This window comes from Myotis lucifugus, unplaced genomic scaffold, assembly GCF_000147115.1.
Source record: "Myotis lucifugus unplaced genomic scaffold, Myoluc2.0 scaffold_60, whole genome shotgun sequence".
In the NCBI taxonomy this organism is placed as follows: domain Eukaryota; kingdom Metazoa; phylum Chordata; class Mammalia; order Chiroptera; family Vespertilionidae; genus Myotis; species Myotis lucifugus.
The window spans coordinates 2,614,262-2,637,204 of record NW_005871108.1 but is presented as its reverse complement, the minus strand read 5'-3'; the positions used below and the strand labels follow the sequence as shown (position 1 = coordinate 2,637,204).

General features: G+C 46.2%; 1 protein-coding gene across 1 annotated transcript in view; it reads right to left on the bottom strand.

Moving 5' to 3' along the window:
- Positions 1 to 672: 672 nt before the first annotated feature.
- Positions 673 to 22,943, bottom strand: part of POFUT1 (protein O-fucosyltransferase 1) — a 23,307-nt gene continuing 1,036 nt past the window's right edge. The window contains exons 2-8 of the mRNA XM_006089561.3: positions 22,658 to 22,895; positions 20,676 to 20,797; positions 17,290 to 17,472; positions 16,003 to 16,115; positions 7,220 to 7,412; positions 5,544 to 5,786; positions 673 to 1,785 (exon numbers count right to left, since the gene is read on the bottom strand). Of these exons, the coding sequence (XP_006089623.1) occupies positions 1,597 to 1,785; positions 5,544 to 5,786; positions 7,220 to 7,412; positions 16,003 to 16,115; positions 17,290 to 17,472; positions 20,676 to 20,797; positions 22,658 to 22,895 (1,281 nt within the window). The 3' untranslated portion in view covers positions 673 to 1,596. The remainder of the gene's footprint in view (positions 1,786 to 5,543; positions 5,787 to 7,219; positions 7,413 to 16,002; positions 16,116 to 17,289; positions 17,473 to 20,675; positions 20,798 to 22,657; positions 22,896 to 22,943) is intronic.

The following is a 22,943-nucleotide window of genomic DNA, read 5'->3' as shown; positions in this document are numbered from 1 at the left end:
AACCCTGGAAAGGGGTCAAGAAGTGGGGTCGACAGTGGCTCTGGTGAAGCAGTGGAGATGAGTCTGAGGGCCATTCTGGGGGTCATATGGAAAAGTGGTGAACACCCCCACCTCACCCCTGGCCCCATCTACATTCAGTAAGGTCACTTATGTTAATTAGGTGCTTACATTAATAAACTTCATTGAGCCGAAACTGGTTTGGCTCAGTGGATAGAGCGTCGGCCTGCGGACTGAAGGGTCCCGGGTTTGATTCCGGTCAAGGGCATGTACTTGGGTTGCAGGCACATCCCCAGTAGGGGGCATGCAGGAGGCAGCTGATCGATGTTTCTAACTCTATCTCTCTCCCTTCCTCTCTGTAAAAAATCAATAAAATATATTTTAAAAAAAATAAACTTCATTGATTTTTTTAAAATGAGAGAGAATGCTAGGGTAGTCATGACCTTGTAGCAAAACTAGGCTGCTCAGAGTGAAACCGGACAATCAATTGGTCTGGGCTGCCTGCCACTACTTGAGCCAATTAAGTAGAGACAGGGTTGAATCATATATGAGCGTTTATTCCAATAATGCTGGCAGTATGAGAGAACAGCAGGTCATCCACAAAAATCTGCTCTCTATCTCTCCCTCCCCCATAAACCAGCTGCTTATATTGGGTAGAAGGACAAAGATTACATGGGGAAGTAGGCAACAGGGATAAGAATAGGTATGCAAAATGGGCAGTTTACAGGTAATGTGGGCTGGGGGTTTGCAAAGGCCTGGAGTTTTGCAAAAGTCTGGGGGCTTGTAAAGAGCTGGCACCTCTGGTTTCTGCAACAAAGTTGTTAATCTTTCCATGATAACAGACAGCTCCCAGATGTGGAGGATGGGACGAATTTCCAGGTGAGCTCCTAGGTCCCGTGTGCAACTCCCAGCCAGGTGGGAATGTACTTTCTTTAATCATAACAAAACAATGACAGTTAACAGAGCATGATTAATCTATGTATATAAAAGCCTAAGTGACCAAATGACTATTTGACCAGTTGCTATGATGTGCACTGACCATCAGGGGGCAGACACTCAACGCAGGAGCTGCCCCCGGTGGTCAGTGCACTTCCACAGTGGGAACGCCACTCAGCTGTCTGACGGGTGCCAGAGCCAGGCGCAGCGGGGCTGGGATGAGCGGGAGCTGCTCGGGGGCCCAGCCCGGGCTCAGGCTCCTCCCCGGCTGCCTGCTCCTTCGAGAGGGAGCAGGCCAGGCTGAGGGATTCATGCACTGGGCCTCTAGTATTTCTTATAATTATAGTTGGTCCCCAATATTCTATTTCTGCCCCTAATAAGAGCAGAGCAGACCAAAAGACAGTGGTTGGACTGTTTGGCTGGTGTGAGAAACTCCCAGAAGCACAGGAGCAGGGAAGATGGTCTGGCTCCTAGGAACTTGGAAGTCCTGTACCCTGGGAGATGGACCATCTTCTGCCCCAGGAAGTCCCTGGTACTTTTCTCTGTCCTTGGCAGCTGCTTCTCTTTTTGGCCTGCTCCTTTGGGGATCAATCCTAGGAGCAGCTCTGGGTGCCAGGCCTGGCTGGAGGGACCAGCTAGGCTGGTGACGTGCTCCAGCCTAGATCAGAACTCGTCCCGCAACTGTGGGGGCCAGTCCATGCCAAAGAAAGAGGATGTCCTCCCCATGAGGTCTCGTTCCCGTTTCACGAACGCGGAGAAGGAGGAGACACAGTTGCCTATAAAGTGGTCAGCTTGGCCAAGGATGTACAGGTCGATCTGGGCCACCTCAGGCTGCAGGCTCACCACCTTCACCTGTAGAAGGAAGGGCAGGGCATTTTAGCCAGGGTGAAGGCCAAGGTGGCCAGCTCAGCCAAGGCCTGCAGCCACATTCCCAGTGTTCTTCCCCTGTGCTGAGTTACAGACACAACAGGAGGTGCAGAGAGGATTAAGAGGTAGGGCCGGCATCTAAGAGAAGTGTTGCCCAGCAGCTGCCCTGGCCTATCCCCACATGGAATACTAGCCCCAGCACTCTTTTCCCACTGCCAGCCTTAGCTCCAAACACACCACTCATTCACACTCACCTCCTTGCTAGTTTCCTCTGCCTGGGACACCTTTTCTCTGCCCATTGAAATCCCTACCATACTGTCAAGTCTCAGCTCAAGTTCTACCTTTCTCATGAAGCCCTACTGACAGGCTTGGCTTCCCTCACCAAACTGTGATCTGACCAAAGAGTGCTCCACCCATCCACTTCTGTTGCCCAATGCCTCTGAGCCTAAAATCTTATCCAATTTATTCCCAAGATATTCCCCAAAGGTAAACCCTTCTCTTGATGGAATACCACTTCCTGGCCAGCCACCAACCTCCCTTACCTCTTCACTGGTCTCCTCACTGCCTCTCCTCCTGGCCTGCTCACCACAGTGCAGCCAGAGGAAATCTTTTTAGATACCTCTAACCCCATCATCTCCACCTCAAATGGTGCCCTATTGTTCTTCAGGTAAAGGTGGCAAATCTTTTTTAAAAATATGTTTTTATTGATTTCAGAGAGGAAGGGAGAGGGAGAGATAGAAACATCAATGATGGGAGAATCATTGATTGGCTGCCTCCTGCACACCCCACATGGGGATCGAGCCTGCAACACGGGCATGTGCCCTCACTGGGAATCAAACCATGACCTTCTAGTTCATAGGTTGGCGCTCAACCACTGAGCCATGTCGGCCAGGCAAGATGGCAAATCTTGATTGTGGCCAATAAAGCCTTGTTTAGGCTCCGTTTCCACTTCCTCTCATACCTCCAGCCACTACGATCCAGGCGCCCACCTTCCTCAGGACCTTTACATATGCTCTTCCTCCCATTTGGGGTGCTTCTCTTTGCTTGGTTAACTCCTACTTAACCTTCACTCTGCAGCTCAAGTCTTGCCTCCCTGGGGAAGTCCTCCCTCACCCCCCCAGTCTAGGCAAGGGTCCTCTGTTCTGCCCTCTGACAGAACCATGTTCGTTTACTTTGGAGTGCATGTCTGTTTGCCGTTTTCACTCCTTAGTGATTCTCTGACTAATGTCAGTCTCCTGCACCTGATGGGGGCTGGGCTGTGTCAGTTTGCTTGTCACTGCTGGCTGGAGCCCTCCTCAAGAAGCATCTGTTGACTGGGCAAGTGAATGAATGAGACTCCCTCCCCTACCCATGGCATGTATTATAGTTCTCTGCAAAGTTTCTTTTCTTGAGTCAAGACTGTGAGCCCTGGAGGGTCGAATCACCTCTTATTTATCAGTATCTCCAGCTCAGCACTGGCCAAGCTTAACAGAGAAGCAAGACTTAGTCCAGAAGAAAGGGGGGCTCTGAGCCCATGGAGAAGGGGGCTGAGGAGTAGGGAAGGGCAAGAACAATGGTGCAGAAACAGGAAATAGAAAATGGCAAGAGGCTCACGGCATAACAAGTACATTAACTAAAAACTCACAAAAAACTCCCTGGGACTCTCCACATGCTTCAACTTAGTACTGAGATGGCAGTGTGGGCAGAGCTGGGCGGAAAGTGCTTTGCTGTCACACAGAGATTTCTGATGTAACAAAAATCATCATCTTGCTATTTGGATTTTAGCAAAGAAATAATATGAGTTTAATCATGGCCCAAAAACCCCTGAACAATTCCATCCACGCCCTGAAACTTATCCCCTCTGTGTCACACCCATAATTAGCTCTGGCACCTCTTGGGTAAATTCTATCCCTTCCTGGGACTTTGGCTTCCTCAGCAATAAAGCACAGGGGTTGGGTTAGAGGTGCTCGGAGGTCTCCCAGCTCTGATATTCTTCTATAAAGTGGGTGGTGGGAGACCAGAATGCACTGACTCAGTACTTTTGTTGTTGTTAATCCTCACCTGAGGATATTTTTCCCATTGATTTTTAGAGACAGTGGGTGAGGGAAAGAAAGAGAGAAACATGGATGTGAGAGAAATACATGGGCTCATTGCCTCTTGCATGCACCCCGACCAGGGCCCAGGCTGGGGAGGAGCCTGCAAACAAGGTACGTGTCCTTAACCGGAATCGAACCCAAGATGCTTTGGTCCACAGGCCGACACTCTATCCACTGAGCCAAACCAGCCACGGCTGACTCAGCACTTCTGTGTCTGCGTAAAAGCCTGTGTCTGGGGTAAAAGAGAGAAAGGGAGCGAAGGCACTCATTGCTATAAAGTGAGGGCAGCTTAGGGGTTTGGCTCAATGGATAGAGCATTGGCCCGGGTTCGATTCTGGTCAAGGGTATATGCCTGGGTTTTGGACTCGATCCCCAGTAGGGGGCATGCAGAGGCAGCCAATCAATGATTCTCTCTCATCATTGATGTTTCTATCTCTCTCTCCTTCTCCCTTCCTCTCTGAAATCAATTTAAAAAAATATATATATATATATATAAAACAGCAAGTGAGGGGACTCATTGCCTTTTAAAATCTGCTCAAGCATTTAGGGCTTTCGTTCATTTAGCGTAGTTTTATTGAATGCTTACTATTAATTCAGTCATTTTATTGATACAAGCTCTTCATGCATACAGTACCAAGCACATACATTCTACTGCTTATTCATATACTGAATATCTACTATTCACAGCCTTTTAAGCACTAATTAAGCACAAAAGACCCTTGTCTTTACGTATCAACCCCCAATTTCTACCAATGACAGCTAACTTCACTGAGCACTTATTGGTACCAGACAGCTTTAATTTTTTTATATCTGATCTTCGCTGATGAGATAGGTACCACCCTTAGTCCCCATTTATAGACAAGGAAACAGAAGCACAGAAAGGCAGTGCCTTGTGTAAGGCTGCACGGTGAGGAGAACCCAAGTTCTCTGGCTCCAGAGTCCATGCTCTTTATTTTTTTTAAAGATTTTCAGAGAAACATCAATGTGAGAGCGAAACATCATTCAGCTGCCTCCTGCATGCCCCCAACCAAGGACTGAGCCCACTACCCGGGCATGTGCCCTGACTGGCAATCGATCCAGCAACCTTTTGGTGCATGAGACGACAGCCAACCAATTGAACCACACCGGCCAAGGCAAGGCCATGCTCTTGGTTCCTCTGCTACACTGGACCTCTACTGGGGCCCATTATTTACATCCTCATTCAGCAAACCTTTACCAACTGTCTACTATGTGTTAGGCACTGTCCTAGACACTGGTGATGGCAAGGTGGGGTCTCAGCCCTGGAGGAGGTCAAAGCACCTGGCTAGACACCAAGGAATAGGACAGTCTTGGATCCTGCCTTCAAGGAGCCACAATCCCTGGGAAGAAATAACGCATGTTTCTACACTAGACTCACAGTGTAGAAAGCAACTCAGAGAAGATTTAATAAAGTTCTGTGACAACTCCCGATCAGGACACATTACCTGCAGGAGTGAAGGGAAAACTGGAGAGAATCTGTAGAGGTGTATGAGCTGGGGTTTGAAAAAAGGGTAGGGATTGGAGGGGGCCTGGATGTCCAAGCAAAAGTCTGGTGGCAGGAGGACACAAAGGATGTAGGGGGAGCAGTGGGAACACCCGGCGCTTTCCCAGATTCCCTTCCTGCTGCACTCCCACAGGGCCCACGCATACCTTCCCTTTGAGGAGCTGCTGGATCTCTGGCACATAACTCTCAGAATCCGTGGCGATGTAGACAGACCGGGCCCTTTGAGCCCACACCCAGACCTCCACGGCCCGCTTGATTTCCTTCAGGTCTGGGAGGCACATAGTCATGGTGAGAGGGGTCGCTGAGTTGCGGCTGTAGCCCACACACTGTGGAGAGGCCATGAAGTGGGAGTCCGCAGTCCCATCCTTCAGCATGGCACAGGCATTCTTCTACGGGGTGGGGTCGGGGGACAGAGTTAGAAACAGCAACTGGCCTGGAACCCCAGAAGCCAAAGGTGGTAAGTAGAAAAAGGCAGGCTCAACTATGTGTTGTTTTTTTTTTAAAGCATCGAGGGAAGAGGGAAATGCATCAAAACAGTAACAGTTGTTTCTGGGGAGTGGGATATTGGCTTTTTATAAAGTTGGTTTTTCTTTGTGGTTTTTTTTTTTACTGGTTTTACTGCATTATCTGGGACTTCCAGTCGAATTCTGAACCAGGGTGGTGATAATGGGCAGCCTTATCTGATTTCTGACTTCAGTGGGAACAGTTCTGATAGCTCCCATGAAGTACGTGTTTGCTGTGGGTTTCAGAGAGATAGCCTTTATCAAGTTAAGGTGGGTCCCTTCTATTCCTGCTTGGTTAAGAGTTTTTTTAAATCATAAATGAGTGTTGACTTTTCTCAAATGCTTTCTTGGCCTCTGTTGAGACGATTATATGATTTTTCTTCATTGGGTGTTAATATAGTTAATATATAATTGCATTCCTAGGATAAATTTTACTTGTATGGATTTTACTTGCTGATCTCTTACTTAGGATCTGTGCATCTATGTTCATGAGTGAGAATGGGCTATATACTTTTCTGAGTTGACCTTATCTGAGTTTGGTATTAGTGCTACGCTAGCTTTATAAAAAATAGCATCTTCTATCTTTTTATGTTCTAAGAAAGCACAAATGAGAACTATCTGTTTTTGAAGGTTTGGCTGAAACTACTCATAACGTATTCTGGGTTTGGCTTTTTTTTGTGGAAGTGGGGCAGGAAGGGAGTCTAGTGGGTAAATGTGTGATTACCTTCTCAGTTGACTCTGAATGAATTTTGATCCTATTTCTATATTTTTCAGGTCTTTAATAATGAGTATTTCTAACACATATACATATATTTATCTGCTTACATAAACTAAGGAGACTATATTATTCCTGTTATTTTCACACAGAGGATAATCTCATGAGGCTTCTGCACATTTAAGCAGCCTCCAAATTCAGAGGATGACATCTTCATTTCTTGGGAGCCCCACCCAATCTCCAGAACTTGTTTTTAACAAGTAGGCTATTGACTAAACACTGAGCTGGGACAGAGGACTACTGGAGTATGAGTCTGAGCTCTCTGGCTTGCTGCCTGATCCAGAGTCTAGCTTGATACTTCAGTTTATCCATCTGCAAAACCAGGATAAAAATGGCAACTTAGAACAAAAGCTGGCAAGCAAGCTCTTTGGAGCCACATGTTTGACGTGTCTATGGCAGGATCATGAGATACAGTGGGAACTCTCATGTGGGGACTCTACGGTCTCGCTGGGACTTGGTGCAATGGGTTCAGTGTTCAATCCCCAAGTCATGGGCCCTGCTCAGGGACATGTCCAACCCATCCAGGAGAGGAAGGGAAAGTTACCCAGTCGGAGCCAATGCGTAGGTGAATAGCGACATAGGGCTGGATGAGGTGGGTGTGGATCAGGGCCTCTCCTGTCTTCACCATCTCGTCTGACCATACCATGTACCTCTGCAGTCGCCTATGCTCTTCCCGGACGGGGAACTGGGCTGGGGCCCCTGGCAGGGCCAGCACTGGATGTTCCTCTGGAGAAAATCTAAGACCCAAGACACAATGAGGGGAAGTCAGACAGAATGCACAGAGAGCCTGGCTATCACCCCCATGGGAAAAAGGATGGTGTTACACCATGTCCTAGAGACTCTGTTCAGAGGCGCCTTTAACATGCAAGAAGCATGAGAGGTTGTGAAACCCCAACGGGCTGATAAGAAACTGTGGCGGCGGCGGCAACAGGCACAAAATGCAATACTGTCCCGCCGCCTGGAATTTACAACCTTCTTTGCTTGTTTAACAATTAAAAATTTCCAGTAGAGCATTCCAATCTTTTGTATATCATGCTGGCTTCCAATCTGTGCTGTGGTAATTCACTCCAGGGTGTGGTGTCTGGACGGAGCCTTGCCCTTTTACCCACATGGCGGGATTGGGCTATGCAGCTGCTTCCAGAGGGCAATGCACAGGCCACACTCACAGGGAATATGTACTCTGAATAAGCTCATTCACTCAACACTTCACACATATTTACTGATTGCCTACTATGTGCTGGAGCCCAGGGGAGAACAAGACAGGCATGGTCCTTGCCCTCATGGAAAGCATCAGAGTTCTACAGATGTCCATCATCAGACCTCCCTCAAAGGCTCTTCTCCCCCTGTACACGATGCACCTTGTAATTACTTCAACCTATCTTTTCTGGACTCACGCTTCTGAAGGTAATGCCTCCATGTGCTCAGAGCAGTATCTGGAACACATAAGATTTGCTGACTGAATGGATGAGGAGCAAACCTGTGTTCCCCTCGTAACTAAGCCCAGACGTATCCCAGCAAATGAACTCTGCTGTCCCATAAACTTTCCAATGCCAGATGTCTGCAGACTTCCTCCTTCCACTTGTCACGCCTTCCCTCACTAGCCAAAACCCTGTTCTTAAAATTATGACACAGGCACAGCACTCTGGAAAATGGTTTGGCAGTTTCTCATAAAACTAGACATGCAACTACCATACAACCCAGAAATGAAAACCTATGTTCACACAGGAACCAGCAGATGAATGTTCAGAGCAGCTTTATTCATAAAAGCCCAAAACTGGAAACTCAGATGTCGTTCAGTAACTGAATGCTTAAACACACTGTGGTGCATCCAACCAATGGAACACTATAGCTATAAAAAGGAACAAACTATTGTTTCAGGCAACTGGGATGAATCTCAAGGGAATTATGCTGTGTGAAAAAAGCCAATCCCAAAAGATTACATACTGTATGACTCCATTTATATAACATTTAAAAAATGACAAAATAGGGAAAAGAACAGAAATAAAACTAGATTAGTGGTTGCCGGGGGCTATGGTGTGTGTGCATATGTTTATGAATATTTAGGGAGGTAGGTAGGTATTGTTATAAACTGGCCACACAATGATCTTATGTAAAACTGTTTGATATCTTGATGGTGGTGGTAGATACATCAGCCTACCCGCATGATAAAATTGAATAGAACTAAATACACACACGCGGGCGTGCACGCGCGCACACACACACACAGAAGTGAGTACAAAATGAGAAATCTGAGTAAGATGGGTGGATTGTGTCAATGTCCTATAATACTGTACTATAATACTGTACTATATATAGTTCTGCCAAAAGTTACCTTTGGAGGGAACTGGACAAAGGGTACATGGGATCCTTCTATATTATTTCTTATAACTACATATGAATCTACAATTACCTCAACAAAAATTTCACTTAAAAATTACAAAATATTCTAAAAAAAAATATTACAAAATATTTCAAACAATACAGGAAAATACAGAAAATAATCCATATACGTAGAACCCAAATTAGCAGGTATTAATACTTTGCTTCAGATTAAAAATATACATACACTAAATAAAAGCTCTATTTTATCATCTCTTTCCCTTCTTATTCTTCCAAGAAGATAATGTGGTTTTATGTATGATTACACTTTTACTAATGATATAAAAAGGCATAATGATATAAAAAGGTATAATAAAAAGGTATTATATTGTGTGCTTTTTATGAAGGGAATGGTAAAAGCATGAGCTGTTGAACCTGACGGCCTTGTTCTAGAATGCTGACTATGTCACTTGTTAACTTGAGCAGGTGACTTAACCAAGTTAGAGCTGATAATAGAGCTGATAATGGTGCTACCTCACAGGGCTGTTCAAGAAATTAAATGGATTAATACAAGCACTTAGAACAGTGCTTGGCATATAGAAAGTTGCAAGAAAATTCTGACTATCATCATCATCATCATATCACCACATTGCAGGTAACCTATTTCAACTTTTTCAAACTTCAACATTATGTTTTAGAGATTTGGCCATATTGATCATGTAGATCATGTGATCCTGTGAGCTTCTCTTGAAGTTTCCTATTTTGCACAAATAAACTGTGAGGTACCCATCCAGTCCCCTCCTGCTGGACAGGGAGGTTGCTCCCATCTGTCACTCATACAACAGTGCTGCAACGAACATGCCACTTTCTTCATGCCCAACCCAAACACCTCAAATGCCAAACTTCCAAGACTTGTCGCCACTCACAAGCTTCAGCTCCTCAGGAGGGCTCCCTGTTCCCTCTTCTCCTTTGATGCCTTCTGCACACTGATGTGCTCAACAACCACGTTACCTGCTCTCCCATCAGCCCATGAGGGCAGGGGCACAGCAGTCTTATTCACCATGATTCCCACACACTCTTGTCCAGGGCCAGTGCTGAGGAAGTAACACACAAGTGTTCATCGACAGCCTGGCTGCTGTATAACACTCGTCTTGTCAAATAAGTATTGAATATCTCATGTAATTTATTATGCATATCACTTTCACACCATCATAAAGTAAGAAAATCCTAAGTCAAACCACTGTAATGGGAGACCATACATACATGTAAATCCTTTATTAAGCCTTATTATCTGACAATATTCCAACTGCTTTGTGTATGTTAACTCATTTGATTCTCATATGAGCCCTGTGAGGTAAGTAGTATTGTTCTTCTTATTTTACAGATGAGAAAATTGAGGCACAGAAAGGTTAAATAGCATGCCCATGGTCACACAGCTGGAATTTAAATGCAGGCAGTCTGCTCTAGAAACTATACTCTTAACTACTACAACTCACTCCCACCCTGGTCAACGAGCACCTCAAAAGCTGAGTCTGGCCCAGCCAGCGTGGCTTAGTGGTTGAGCTGGATCCAAGAGGTCGCTGGTTCCATTCCTAATCAGGGCATATGCCTGGATTGTGGGCTCGATCCCCAGTAGGGAACATGCAGGAGGCAGTCGATTGATGTTTCTCCCTCAGCGATGTTTCTATCTTTCTCCCTTCTTCCTTTCCCTTCCTCTCTCTCTAAAAATCATTTAAAAATATGAAAATTAAAAAAAGCTGAGTTTTTGGCATATTTTGTTGTTGTTGTTGTTAATTCTAACCCGAGGATATTTTTTCCATTGACTTTTAGAGAGAGTGAAAGGGAGGGGGAAAGGCAGAGAGAAACATCAATGTGAGAGAGACACATTGATTGGTTGCCTCCCACACATGCCCCAACCTGGGCCAGGGATTAAACCTGAGACCCTTCAGTCCAAGGCCCAATGCTCTAACCATTGAGAAAACTGGCTAGGGCTATGGCATATTCTTTTGATTCCTAGCCCCTAGCACAGGCCTCAACACACAGTAGGTACAATAACTATTTTCAGAATGAATGAATGAATGAGAAGGATTCAGGGATCTCACCAGAAAGACCAGATCACATTGTTAGAAGTAAATAAGAACTGAGCACCTACTCTGGGCCAGGCTCTCAGCTAATCTCCTTTCAGATGCCACCTCAAAGGATTTCAAAAGGAAAGCAAAAGTTTGTGACCTCCCAGAGAGCTGAAACATGAGGATAAAATCAGGATCTGCACCCTCCCTGCCCTCTTGGAAAGACCCTGCTGCTGACCCTTGGTGAATTCCATCCCCTCAACAGCTCCCAGCTGTCCCAGTGGGATGTCACCTCTGACCTGACAAGCAGCAAGAGACCAAGACTGATGTGCTCATTTGCTCCCAGTGAGGGAGGAGAGTGTTGCTTGGAAAGAGCTTCACCAGCTCCATCTGCCCACTGACCGTTCACCCAAGTCAGGCCCTTAGCCTGGCCACTGTCCGGCTAAAGGAGGTTTGCTTTCCTGCTGGCTGGGTGCAGTGAACCTCTGGGGTTCTTCACTACCATGCCTACTCTACTGAAAGCCCCAAAAAGCTGGGGTTTCTCTATGCACAGCATCCACTCATGTGCCCCGTGTGCATCTGTGTGTGTGCACCAGTGGATGTTCACCATGCTGAGTGCAGAGGATGCAGGGATACGAACAAGGCAGAGCCCTGCTCTCAATGTCCCTGCTATGAAGAATGCCCTTTTCTTCCAGTTATTAGCATGGCTGGCTCCTTCCCATTTTTCAGGTCTCAGCCCTGACAATTATATGTCACCTGTTTATCTTCTCTCAGGGAGGGTGTGGCTGGAGAGAATGATGAGCTACCTGCTCAAATACCTGTTATCGTCATGCCACAAGAATGGTCCAGCATGATGGAACATAGCCTTCCAACAACAAACAGCAAATGTGAAAAATGTCTGTGGAATTAAATCTACACCAGGGTATTCAGATTCAGAACCAGCAGAGCTCAGAAACCACATAGTGGGGAAGAAATACCTCTTACCCACTTCTTCCAGAACCCAACTTCAACCAGTAACCCTCTTGTATATTACCCAAAAGTTTGGACCCAGCTGTGCCTGGACACATGGCAGCCCAAAACAAAGACGCTTCACAGTACTTCCTGTAGCTAGGTATGGCCATGTGACTGACTACTGGCCAGTGAGTTGTAAGCAAGTTGTACTCAAGGTGAAGATGGGGCCTTCTTCTGCTCCTTTTGTCCTTCCAGCTACTAGGGCAAGGATGTGATGGCTGAAGCTTTGTTAGTCATCTTAGCCCAAGAGGTGACACTAAGGATAAAAGCCAGTGCTGGGATGGCCGAGTAGAGAAATGGAGCCTAATTCCTGATGACACAATGGAGCTGCCATCCAGCCAGGGTTGCATACCCCAGCACTCAAAAAAAAAAAAAATGTTTCTTTTGATTTTAGAGAAAGAGGGAGAGAAACACTGATGAAAGAGAAACATTGATCAGCTGCCTCCCACATGCTTCCCACTGGGGGATTGGGCCTACAACCCTCGCACGGGTCCTGGCCAGGAATCAAACTGGCAACCTCCTGGTGCCATGGGATGACACGCAACCAACTGAGCCACACTTGCCAAGACTATCCCAGTACTTTTTTTACCGAAGAAAGTAATAAACTTTGCCCTGGCTGGAAAGTTCAGTTGGTTAGAGCGTCGTCCTGATATGCAAAGGTTGTGGGTTCAATCCTGGGCCAGGGCGTATAAAAGAGTCAACCAATGAATGCATAAATAAGTGGAACAACAAATGGATGTTTTCTCTCTCTCAAATCAGTAAATTAAAAAAACGAGAAAATGAACTATCTTTTAAACTTGCTATTATTTTGGATTTTGTTACATGTAGCCTGAAAGACCTAGACCTGTGGCCATCCAAACTTTTGGGTGATATACAAGAGGGTTACTGGTTGAAGGAGGTCAGGGGAAGAACTGAGCCCCTCCAACTAGGCCCCCATTGCCGCTCCCATGGCAACTAGGGCACTTCTGAAGAACTCCAAGGAATAGTTTGAAAAACCACTGACCTTGCTCACCCCTTCATTTTACAGATGGAGGACTACAGCCAGAGAAGGGAAACAATCTGCTGAGTCACACAATGAGCCAGGGAACCCATATCCTTACCCCCAAAGGACAATTTTCTACAGTGAGCAAGTGTCCACTTTATTTTATTTAAAAAAATTTTAATTGATATTTTTAGAGACAGGAAGGGAGGAAAGGAAGGATGGAGGAGGGTGGGGGTGGAACGACATCAATGTGAGAAACATCATTTGGCTGCCTTCTGTAGGCTCTCTGACTGGGGAATCAAACCGGCAATTCAGGTATGTGCCCTTGATCAGGAATCGAACTGGCAACCTTTTGGTGCTTGGGATGACACTTAACTAACAGCCATTCTGGCCAGGCAGCTTCCACCTTTTGGTGGAATTGACCCTTGGAACACTCACTCCTGGGTTGCACCCTCGCAGAACCCGGCCACCATGCCATGCTCTCAGAGTCCAAGCCACATGGAGAGGTCAAGTGTATCAACGCCAGCTGACTGCCCCAGCCTTTGGGAGATGGTTAGGTTTTGGATGAGCTCACGAGGGTGGAGTCCTCATGATGGAATCTGTGCTCTTATAAGAGACAGAGAGCTTGCTCTCTCTCCAACATGTTTGGAGACAGCAAGAAGGCAGTGCCTGCAAGCCACGAAGTCCTCACCAGAACTCAACCATATTGGCACCCTGATCTCAGACTTCCCAGCCTCCAGAACTATGAGAAATAAATGTCTGCTGGTTAAGCCCCCCAGTTTGTGGTATTTTGTTAGAGCAACCCGAGCTGATGAAGACAAGGTCTCAGCCCAGCCAATTACACATCCCGTTTGTCCTTCATAGCACCACGTCTTTTGGAACGATCTTATGTAAAAGTATTCACTGTCTCCCCCATTAGACTCACCTCCATCAGGGCAAGGGCCTTAACTGCCTTATTCTTGCCTGAATGCCCAGCATCCCTACCAGTGCTTGACACTCAGGAGGCGCTTCTTAAATGTGTGGGAGGAAGGCATAAAGAAAGGCAGCTGCCCAGGTGGCCCTCTCTCAAATTGCCTCCAGGGACCTCATCTTCTCTCTTAGACTTCTTTTCCTAAAAATCTGGCTTCCTCAAGCCCTCACACAATTCCTACGACTCAGTGAACTACAACAAGACTGTGGGGCAATATAAAGGTGTTTCAGCAACATTCCTCGACTGATGCATCCATGCTGCACTGTCCCTTCTTTTCCAACCAGGACTGTGTGCTTTTTCTGGCTTTCTGGAATCTGCTGCTGGAGCTGCTTTTAGAGCTGGTGTCATATTTTCTTTCTTCCTGGCATTTTGTGATAAGGGGCAAATCTCTATGCATTCAGGGCAGGTCTGCCTTCTGGTAATAGCTCCAAGTTCTTCAGAGCTGAATGGGGAGAACCAAGGAGGTGATTAAATGGGACTGCACTACCTGGGATTAACAATGAGGGGGGTTAGAATTTGCCATAACCGAGCAGCTCAGGAACTAGCTCTGAAGGTAAGTTCCAAATAGGAATTGGCAGCTGTTAAAGGCATAGCTGTTTTCCCCACGGTGATTAAGTATGGGGGTGCTCTGGAGTCAGGCTGCCTGCGTTCAAATCCCAGACTGTCACTTCAGGCTGTGTGATTGTGGGCAAGTGACTTGACTCCTCTCTTCTTCAATTTCCTTACCTGCAAAGCACACATGACAATAACACCTGTCCCAAGAGGCTTGTGGAAGGATTCAGTGAATTATTACCTTCGAAGACTTAGAACAGTATCTGGCATATAGTGGGCACCAGATAAATATTAGTTATTACCTATTAAAGGCTTACATACAGACTGTATGTCCACTCAACAGCTGCATTACCTTGGGCAAGTTATTTAACCTCCCTGGGCTCAGCTTTCTCATCTGTCAAATGAAAATTGACCATAATACCACTTCATGAAATTTCTCAAAGGCTTAAATAAGATAAAACTTGTGAATAATAATTGTAATAGCTAACACTGGTTGGCCCTCTACAAGGTGCCATACACTCTATACACTAGGAGGCAAATACCATCGTGCTCCTTCCATTAATCAAGGAGGAAATGCAGGCGAGACAGCTACAGGGATTTGCTCAATCACTTGAGAAAGAGGCAGGGCTGGGTCGGAGCTCAGGCCCGTCTTATCCTGAGCCTATGCTTGTTTCTCTACGTCAGTCTACCCTTAGCTCACTAAATGCCAAGTGCTGTGACCACGCATGAATTCATAAGCTTCTTATAGCTCCTCACCCAAGTCTGACTTCTAAGCCCACGCTTTCTTGCCACACCATAGCATCAAGGGCAAGTACACTATGTTAGTTATCATTATAACTAGACAGTAGCTAGCTGAAGGCTGAGGCTGGGTCTTCCTCCTTTTTATATGTCACCTCTGGCCCTTGAGTACTATGTCTCATACATGACAGACGCTCTATAAATACCTCACGGCCTGTGCCTATGCCCTGCTAACCTATTTTTTAAAATAGGACCTACTGGAGGGCAACTAATAAAGCACATCCAATTATTATCAGGATGACATCACTCCTCAGTCTGCACCTAAAGCTGTTCTTCTCTAGAAGCTGCTTCCAATTTTCACCTTGTTAAGAAGAAGGTAACAGGGGAGTGATTCTCACGCCTACAGGAGGAAATCAAGACTCATGTGACTGCACAATATTCTTTTTATGACATTCTTTATCGGCTGATAAACTCTTGCCCAACCTCGTGGCAGGTCAACGTTCCACGGTGTCAGGCATTGAGATGGGAACAGATCACACAGGATCCCAAGTTCAGCAGACAGAACAGCTGCACCTTTGGTCCCATATATCAGGGTGTGGTAGAGGGGGAGAGGGCCAGGAAGGTGCTGAATGCCCAGGGGCTCCATACCTCTCCCCAAAACCAGCAATGCCGCCCCCTCCAAGTACCTCTGGATCCACTGGTCTTTGTAGGAGGCGCTGTAGGAAATGCCCGAGAAAAGCTCCGACTTGTTGAAACTCACATGAAAATGATCCCAAAATGGGCCAAAGGGGTTTCCTTCCTGCAGAAAGAGAGTGGTCAAAGGCTTACTGAGGGGGAAGGAAAGCCAACTGGGGATGGGGCCAAGGAATTGTGGCTGGGGAACTCTGGGCGATTTTACTCAAGCTGCAACACCCTCACAGGAGGGCCCATAGGAATGTCAGTTTGTAATTCCTGGCCTGGGGCCCGAGGAGGGCAGTTCCACCTTCAGCCTGGTTTCCAGCAGGAGAGGTTCACCAGTGTCTGAAGGAGTCTTTCCCGCTCACATGCCACATCCGCTGACCCTGCAGCATTGATGTGGGTCTGGGGAGGAAATGGACCGTGGATATGGGACCATGAATTAGAGCTTCAAGAGACTTTTAAGATCAGCTAATCCAATGCTGCTACTTTCAATATGGAAGCTGGGGCCCAGACAGGATAAGACACTTGCCCAAACTCATACAGCAAGTGAGGGCAGTGTTAGGACTATAATCCATCTCCTTTCTCACATTTCAAGGCTCCGCTAACCACCCTCCCCAGACTTTAGGTTAAGCACTGAAAGGCATATTGAGGATTGTTTTATTCCCAAGGTGCCAGAAGTTTACAATTTGTACTGATAACATATAACAGCGTCTCATTGACCTGCTGAAGACAGGAAAGTACACAATTTAGGAGAGTGGGAAATGGAGTCAAATTACCTAGGGTTGAATCGTGGCTCCACCACTTGTTTACTACGTGACCTTGGTCAAAATATTGACTCTCTCTGTAGCACTCAGTGTCGTCTCTATAAAATGGGGATGTTAATAGTACTTTCCTCATGGAGCACTTTGAAGATTAAGTGGGTTAATATGTGTAAAGCTCTTAGCATGGCACAGCATATAGTAAGTGCTATGTGAGCATTAGTTGTTACTACTGATGTGGCACTTTACAGTTTACAAGCACTCTTACACCCTGGCTCTCATGATACTGTATGAGTGAGACAGAGGAAGGACTGTCATCTTTGTTTTACAGGTAGAAATAAAGGCTCAGAGCTCAGAGGAAGCAAAGTCCGCTGCCCAAAGTGACACTACTGACATATGCCAGAAATGACTTAAATTTCCATCTTTCTATCTTATGCCCTTCTGGTGCCTTCCCCAACATAGAGCCATCACGCAGCGTCTCATGGGCCAAGAGAACATCGATCAGGCAGAAAGCGATGCCAGGTCCCCAGGACTCACCTTCATCGGGCATGTCTTCTTATCAGGGCTTCTCTGGGCCGCCACTTCAAAGCAGTATGCTACCCGCTTCTCAGGGGGCCAATGGGTGGGGGCCAGCTTCTCCATGAACTCCTCCAGGCTGATGACCCGATGGTAAGCCTTGAGGGGCGCCAGCTTGAAGTACTTCTCGAAGGACACATGGATCTATAGAAAAAGGGGGAAACAGAAGGGCAGGATAAAGATATCTGTAAAGAACAAAGAGTAATTTCCCTTGGGTTAGAAAATGCCTACTGATCTCTAAGAAAAAAGAGAAATGATGCAAGAGAAAACATGGGCAGAGGATAGGAGTGAACACTCACAGCAAAGAAAACCCAAATAGCCAATACACTCAAAAGATGCGCAACTAGTAATTAGGAAAAAGCAAATTACAATGATAAGTAAGGCATTACTTCTCACCCATGAGATTAGGAAAAATGTAAAAGCTTAACTCTAATTATTGGAAGAGATGTGAGGGAAGGGGCATTTTCCGCACTTGGCTGGAGTAGAAGTGTACATTTTGGAACAACCACTTTGGAATGTAATCCTGAAGCATCTAATAGAGTTTAAATTGCTCCTTCCACCACCTCGAGGTATTTGCCCTAAAGAAATTCTTGCACTTTGCACCAGGAGATGGTTACAAGGACTCTCAAATATAGGAAAGAACTTGGAAGAGTCACACCAAAGACACTAAATCCAAGATAGTGGTTGCCTTAGGGGTGGAGGGAGGGATTGGGATTAGCCTCAGGAGCCAAGAGAGATTGTATCTTTTAACAACTGTATCTGTAGCAAAGATGAGAAACTGTTAATGATCACTTCTAGTGGTGGATACACAGATGGTGATATTAATCTCTGTTTCTTTCTAGATTAGAAAGAATTTTTTAAAACACCAGGAATAAAATTTAGACTTTATCCTATAGGTCAGGGTTCCCAAGCATGTTCCACTAGTTTAGGTGGATAAAAGATTCTGCAATAAGAAGACACCAGAGTTAAAAATGCTTGGGAAATATTGCATTAAGCTGGTTTCCTTTCTATAGGACTTCTCAGGGCCTTTAATATGCTAGTGTGCATTCTGAATCCCCAATTTGGGGGAGATGGGAAATTGATAATAAAATTTCCCAAAGTGATTTAACCACTGCACACTTCTTGTATGAGTCATTGGCATTCCAAAGAACAGATTTTGGGAACCCTAACTATTAGTAACAAGGTCTTGCTGGAGGATTTTAAGCAGAAATGATATTTGCCTTTTTGAAAGATCACTCTGATGGTGGAGGAGAGAACGTATCTATGGTAAGATTAGAGGGGGGAGTTAAGAAGCTACTACAATGGTCCTTTTGTTTGTTCAAGTATTCATTCAACATATATTTCTGAGCATCACACATAAGTCCAAGTGAAGATGTAGAGGCATGGAAATTCTAGAAGATGTAAAAGAAAGTGAAGTAGAGAGCCAAGGGAGGCATTTAGGATAACTTGTAGATTCCTGGCTTGGTATCCAGATGAATGAAGGTGACATACATTAAGGCTTGGAATATAGGAGGTAACACAAGTTTAAGGGGAAAGATGCCAAGTTCTGGCTTTGAAAATCTGAGCTATTGGTGGAACATTCAAGTAAACTAAAGGCCTAGGAGTTAGAAACAGAGGCCGATGGTCAGAGTAGAGTCTGAGCCACAGATAAACTTGGGAGGTACGTGGAGAATAGTCAAAGCCAAAAGAGTCAACAGAAATTTATAGCAAAGCAAATAATAGTAGTAATAGCAACTAATATTTATTGACTGCTGACTTAGCAGCAGGTGCTGTACTCATTACATTGCATGGACTTGCCAATCTGATTCTAAGAGGAGGAATACAACCATCTCCAGGTCACTTACGAAGAAACCCAGGTAAACTCATCCGAGGTCACATAGTCAATAAGAAAACAGAAAGAGAAGACTCACCAATATTTACACAGTGGGCAGAGATAGAGCAGCCCCCGATACAGTGCAAAGAGAAAAATGCTGAGAGGTCAGGATTGAAGCAGGAACAGGCTGTGTCTTGCACGCCAGGGGAGTAAGGAAGTTCAGGAAGGAGAGAGGCTCACAAGGCCAGGTGCCACCAGGAGGCCAGTTGAGATGAAGACGGGATTTGGCAATTCTGGGGTCCTGGGACCTCTGTGAGAACGGTCCCAGTAGGTAAGGGGAGCCAAACGGGGGCGGGGTAAGTAACCTGTAGAAAGCAAGAAGTAAAGACTCCGAAAGACTCGGCTGAGAAGGCAAGGTGAGAAAAAGAGGGGGATGAATGGGCAATGTCTAAATTATACCAGTGGGTGCAAAAAAAGTCAGAACATCAGTGACTCCTGGTTACTGAGGACTTCTTGTGTTCTAAGCACTTTATATTGTTGAGTTCAGTTGATTCTAAGAGAGAGACATACAACATTCAAGGCATGCACAATCGCTAACTGAAATAGGAGGTAGCAACCATTATTACCAGCCTATTTTAAAGATGAGGAAGCCAAGACACAAAGAGATCAAGTACCCTGCCCAGTCTACACAGCCAGTAAGTGGCCACGCCAGGTTATGATCTCAGGTACTCTGGCTTTTAACCTTTGTTAAAAAACCTTTCTAACTACAGGCCTGCAAAGGAAAAAATAAATCCTATGCAAAGAAAAGATTATAAAAATGAAATACAATGTTTTATACATACTAAATATTATTTTTAAAGTTTATTGAAAACTTGTAAGTCAATTCATTAAATATTAATTCAGTTACTACTGCCAGGCCCTTGGGGATACAGTGTGAACAAAGACAGACACAGGACAAGTGGAAGACACAAAGAATAAGCAAGGAATTAGAGGATGCTGAGCATCCCTAAGCTCAGGGATCCCCTGATGGGATGAAAGGTGGTGCTGGGAGTCTGGGTTTGTGGCTTTGGACACGTTATTTAACTAACCTGTGCTTCAGTTTATCTTTCAAAACTGATAACAGCATCCATCATCTTTGACTAATGGGATGCACAAAGGGTGGGATCAACAAAGTCTGGAAATGAATGGGGCTTTAGGTTCAGGTCACAGGCTCTAGAATCAAACATGTGAGAATTCCAGCTCTACTATTCACTTGTGTCACCTCGGGCAATTCACCTAATGTAAGTCAGTTTCCTCATAGGGATGTGATGAAGGAGAAAAGAGCTAATCTTCATGCAGTGCTCAGAACAGTACCTGGCAGACAGCAGGTGCAGGATAAATATTAGTTATTTTATTCCAGGGAAGACAGCTCTGGGTGGCGGAAGGGCAAACACAGAGGGGTGAGAGGTGAAGCCCAGAGGACTTGGGGATCGAGCAGAGGTGAACGGGATTGGGAAAGGGGGGACAAGGGCCAAGGTCAGCGGGAGGTACTCACATTGGTAAATGGAGGCTTGTGATGTTGGTACTCAATCCAAGGGGGTACAGCCAGGGTGCGGTTCAATAGCTTTGCAAATGCCAGGGAGCCCAAGAAGTGATCAGCCTGGTTCCCGAAGCGCCCTGGATGGTATATTGTGAGAGGTGAGGCCTGGGGCAGGGGGCATGGGGAATGCAGGGCTCACAAAGGATGCAGAGCCAGGGTTGGGGAAGGCCAGGGGAGCTGGGAGTGTGAGATAAAGTCTAGATGCCTAACAGTCAAGGCCCTTCAGGCCCTGTCCCTTCTGCCTCAGCCATTCCAAGTTCCCTTCTGTTTCCCAAACATGCTCTACACTCTGCTCTACACATCCTCAACCCAAGCCTCTGTTTTTTGCTGTTCCCTCCAAGAGTGCCTTTCCACCTCTATCTCTACTCACCTATGAAAGAAGGGGCAACTCCAGTGCTTCATTCACTGGGATCCTTTCACCTACCCGCTGCCATTACTCAGCCCCCTCCTCTGCTTCCCATCTTGGATTTGAGTTACCAATTCTTCACTTATCCTAGAACAGCGGTTCTCAACCTGTGGGTCGCGACCCCTTTGGGGGTCGAATGACCCTTTCACAAGGGTTGCCTAAGACCATCGGAAAACACATATATAATTACATATTGTTTTTGTGATTAATCACTATGCTTTAATTGTGTTCAATTTGTAACAATGAAAATACATCCTGCATATCAGATATTTACATTACGATTCATAACAGTAGCAAAATTACAGTTATGAAGTAGCAACGAAAATAACTTTATGGTTGGGGGTCCCCACAACATGGCATTAGGAAGGTTGAGAACCACTGTCCTAGAAGGTCCTTTCCCACTTTCTGACCTTTATAGTGGCTGTTTCCTCAGCCTGTGAATGCCTCGGGGCAAGGACCCTCTCCGACTTTTTTTGTTGTTGTTGTTATCCCTAGCATGGCATCCATTCATTCATCCCACAAATATTGAGAAGCTACAATGTGCCAGGCTCTCTGCTAGGTGCTAGAATACAGGAGTGAGCAGCAAGGGCAAGGTCTCTGCCCTTAAGGTACTCACAGTCCAGGTAGGGAGACATGAGATGTATAAATAAATATACAATGATAAACTTTAATTTCAAGAAGGAATGAAAAAAAACTTGGTGATGAACAGTAAGGAGATTATTTCGGCTGAGGTCAGTGAAGTCCTTTCTGGTGTCATTTAAACTGTGATCTGAGGATGGGAAGGGGTTGGCCTGGCAGAAGTGAAGAGGAGGGTGTTCCAGGTGTAGGCAACAGCACAGGCTGCAAGACCTGCCTGTGTGTGAGGAATAGAGAAGGGTGAGTGTGCAGTTGGAGGACCTGGGAAAGGAGAGGGTGTGATGAAGATGGGCAGAGGTCCAAATGATCATGGTGAGGGGTCTGGAGGATTAGGAAGGATGACTTTTACCGTGATGGCCCACCACCCCATTTAAACTGCATCCCTCAGCTGGCCATGAGATTCTTCCTTACCTTTCTCTACATTATTTTCCCTAAGTAATATGTAATTACTTATTTTTTAAAAATGTTTCTCTTTTATTGACTGTCTTTCCCAACTAAAATGGAAGCTCTACAAGGCCATGGGGTTGTCTGTCTTATCACTGCCATATCCCTAGAGCAGAGCACAGGGCTGGGCACAGAGAAAGCGCCCGGTAAATATTTGTCGAATGAATGAAAGAATCGCCCAGAGTCCTTGTGGATGAAGCCAGTGGCATCAGGTCCTGGCCCACGAACTCCGTTCACTGGACTCCAGGCGAGCTTAGACCTTGCGCAAGACATGCAACCTCTCCTGGCCTCAGTGTTCTCATCTGCTGCCAAATAGGGGGTGGGACCCAGAGGTCCCTTCGTGCCCCCGGCTGGGCGCTCTCCCGGACCGGTCCGGGGAGAGGCTTGGAGGCGTGGCTTCGCCTCTCGGGCCTCAGTTTCCCCCGTGAGCAGAGGGCTCGGGCGGCCTTACCCATGCATGGGCAGTAGAGCAGGTAGCCGGCCGGGTCCCAGGAGCCCGCGAGCAGCCCCGGGAGCGGCAGGAGCAGCAGCAGGAGAGACGCACGCAGCGGCAGCGACGGCCTCGCGATGACGGAGCGCCCAGGTCGGCTCCCGAGTGATATTCTGTAGGGGGGATCCCAAGTGCTCCAGCGGCGATAAGGGCAGGTGATCTGCAGCCGGCCCTGGGAAATACTCGGCTCCCTGACGACCTCCTTAAGGGGGAGCCTATCCGAGCAGAAAAGAGGGCCCTAGGACAT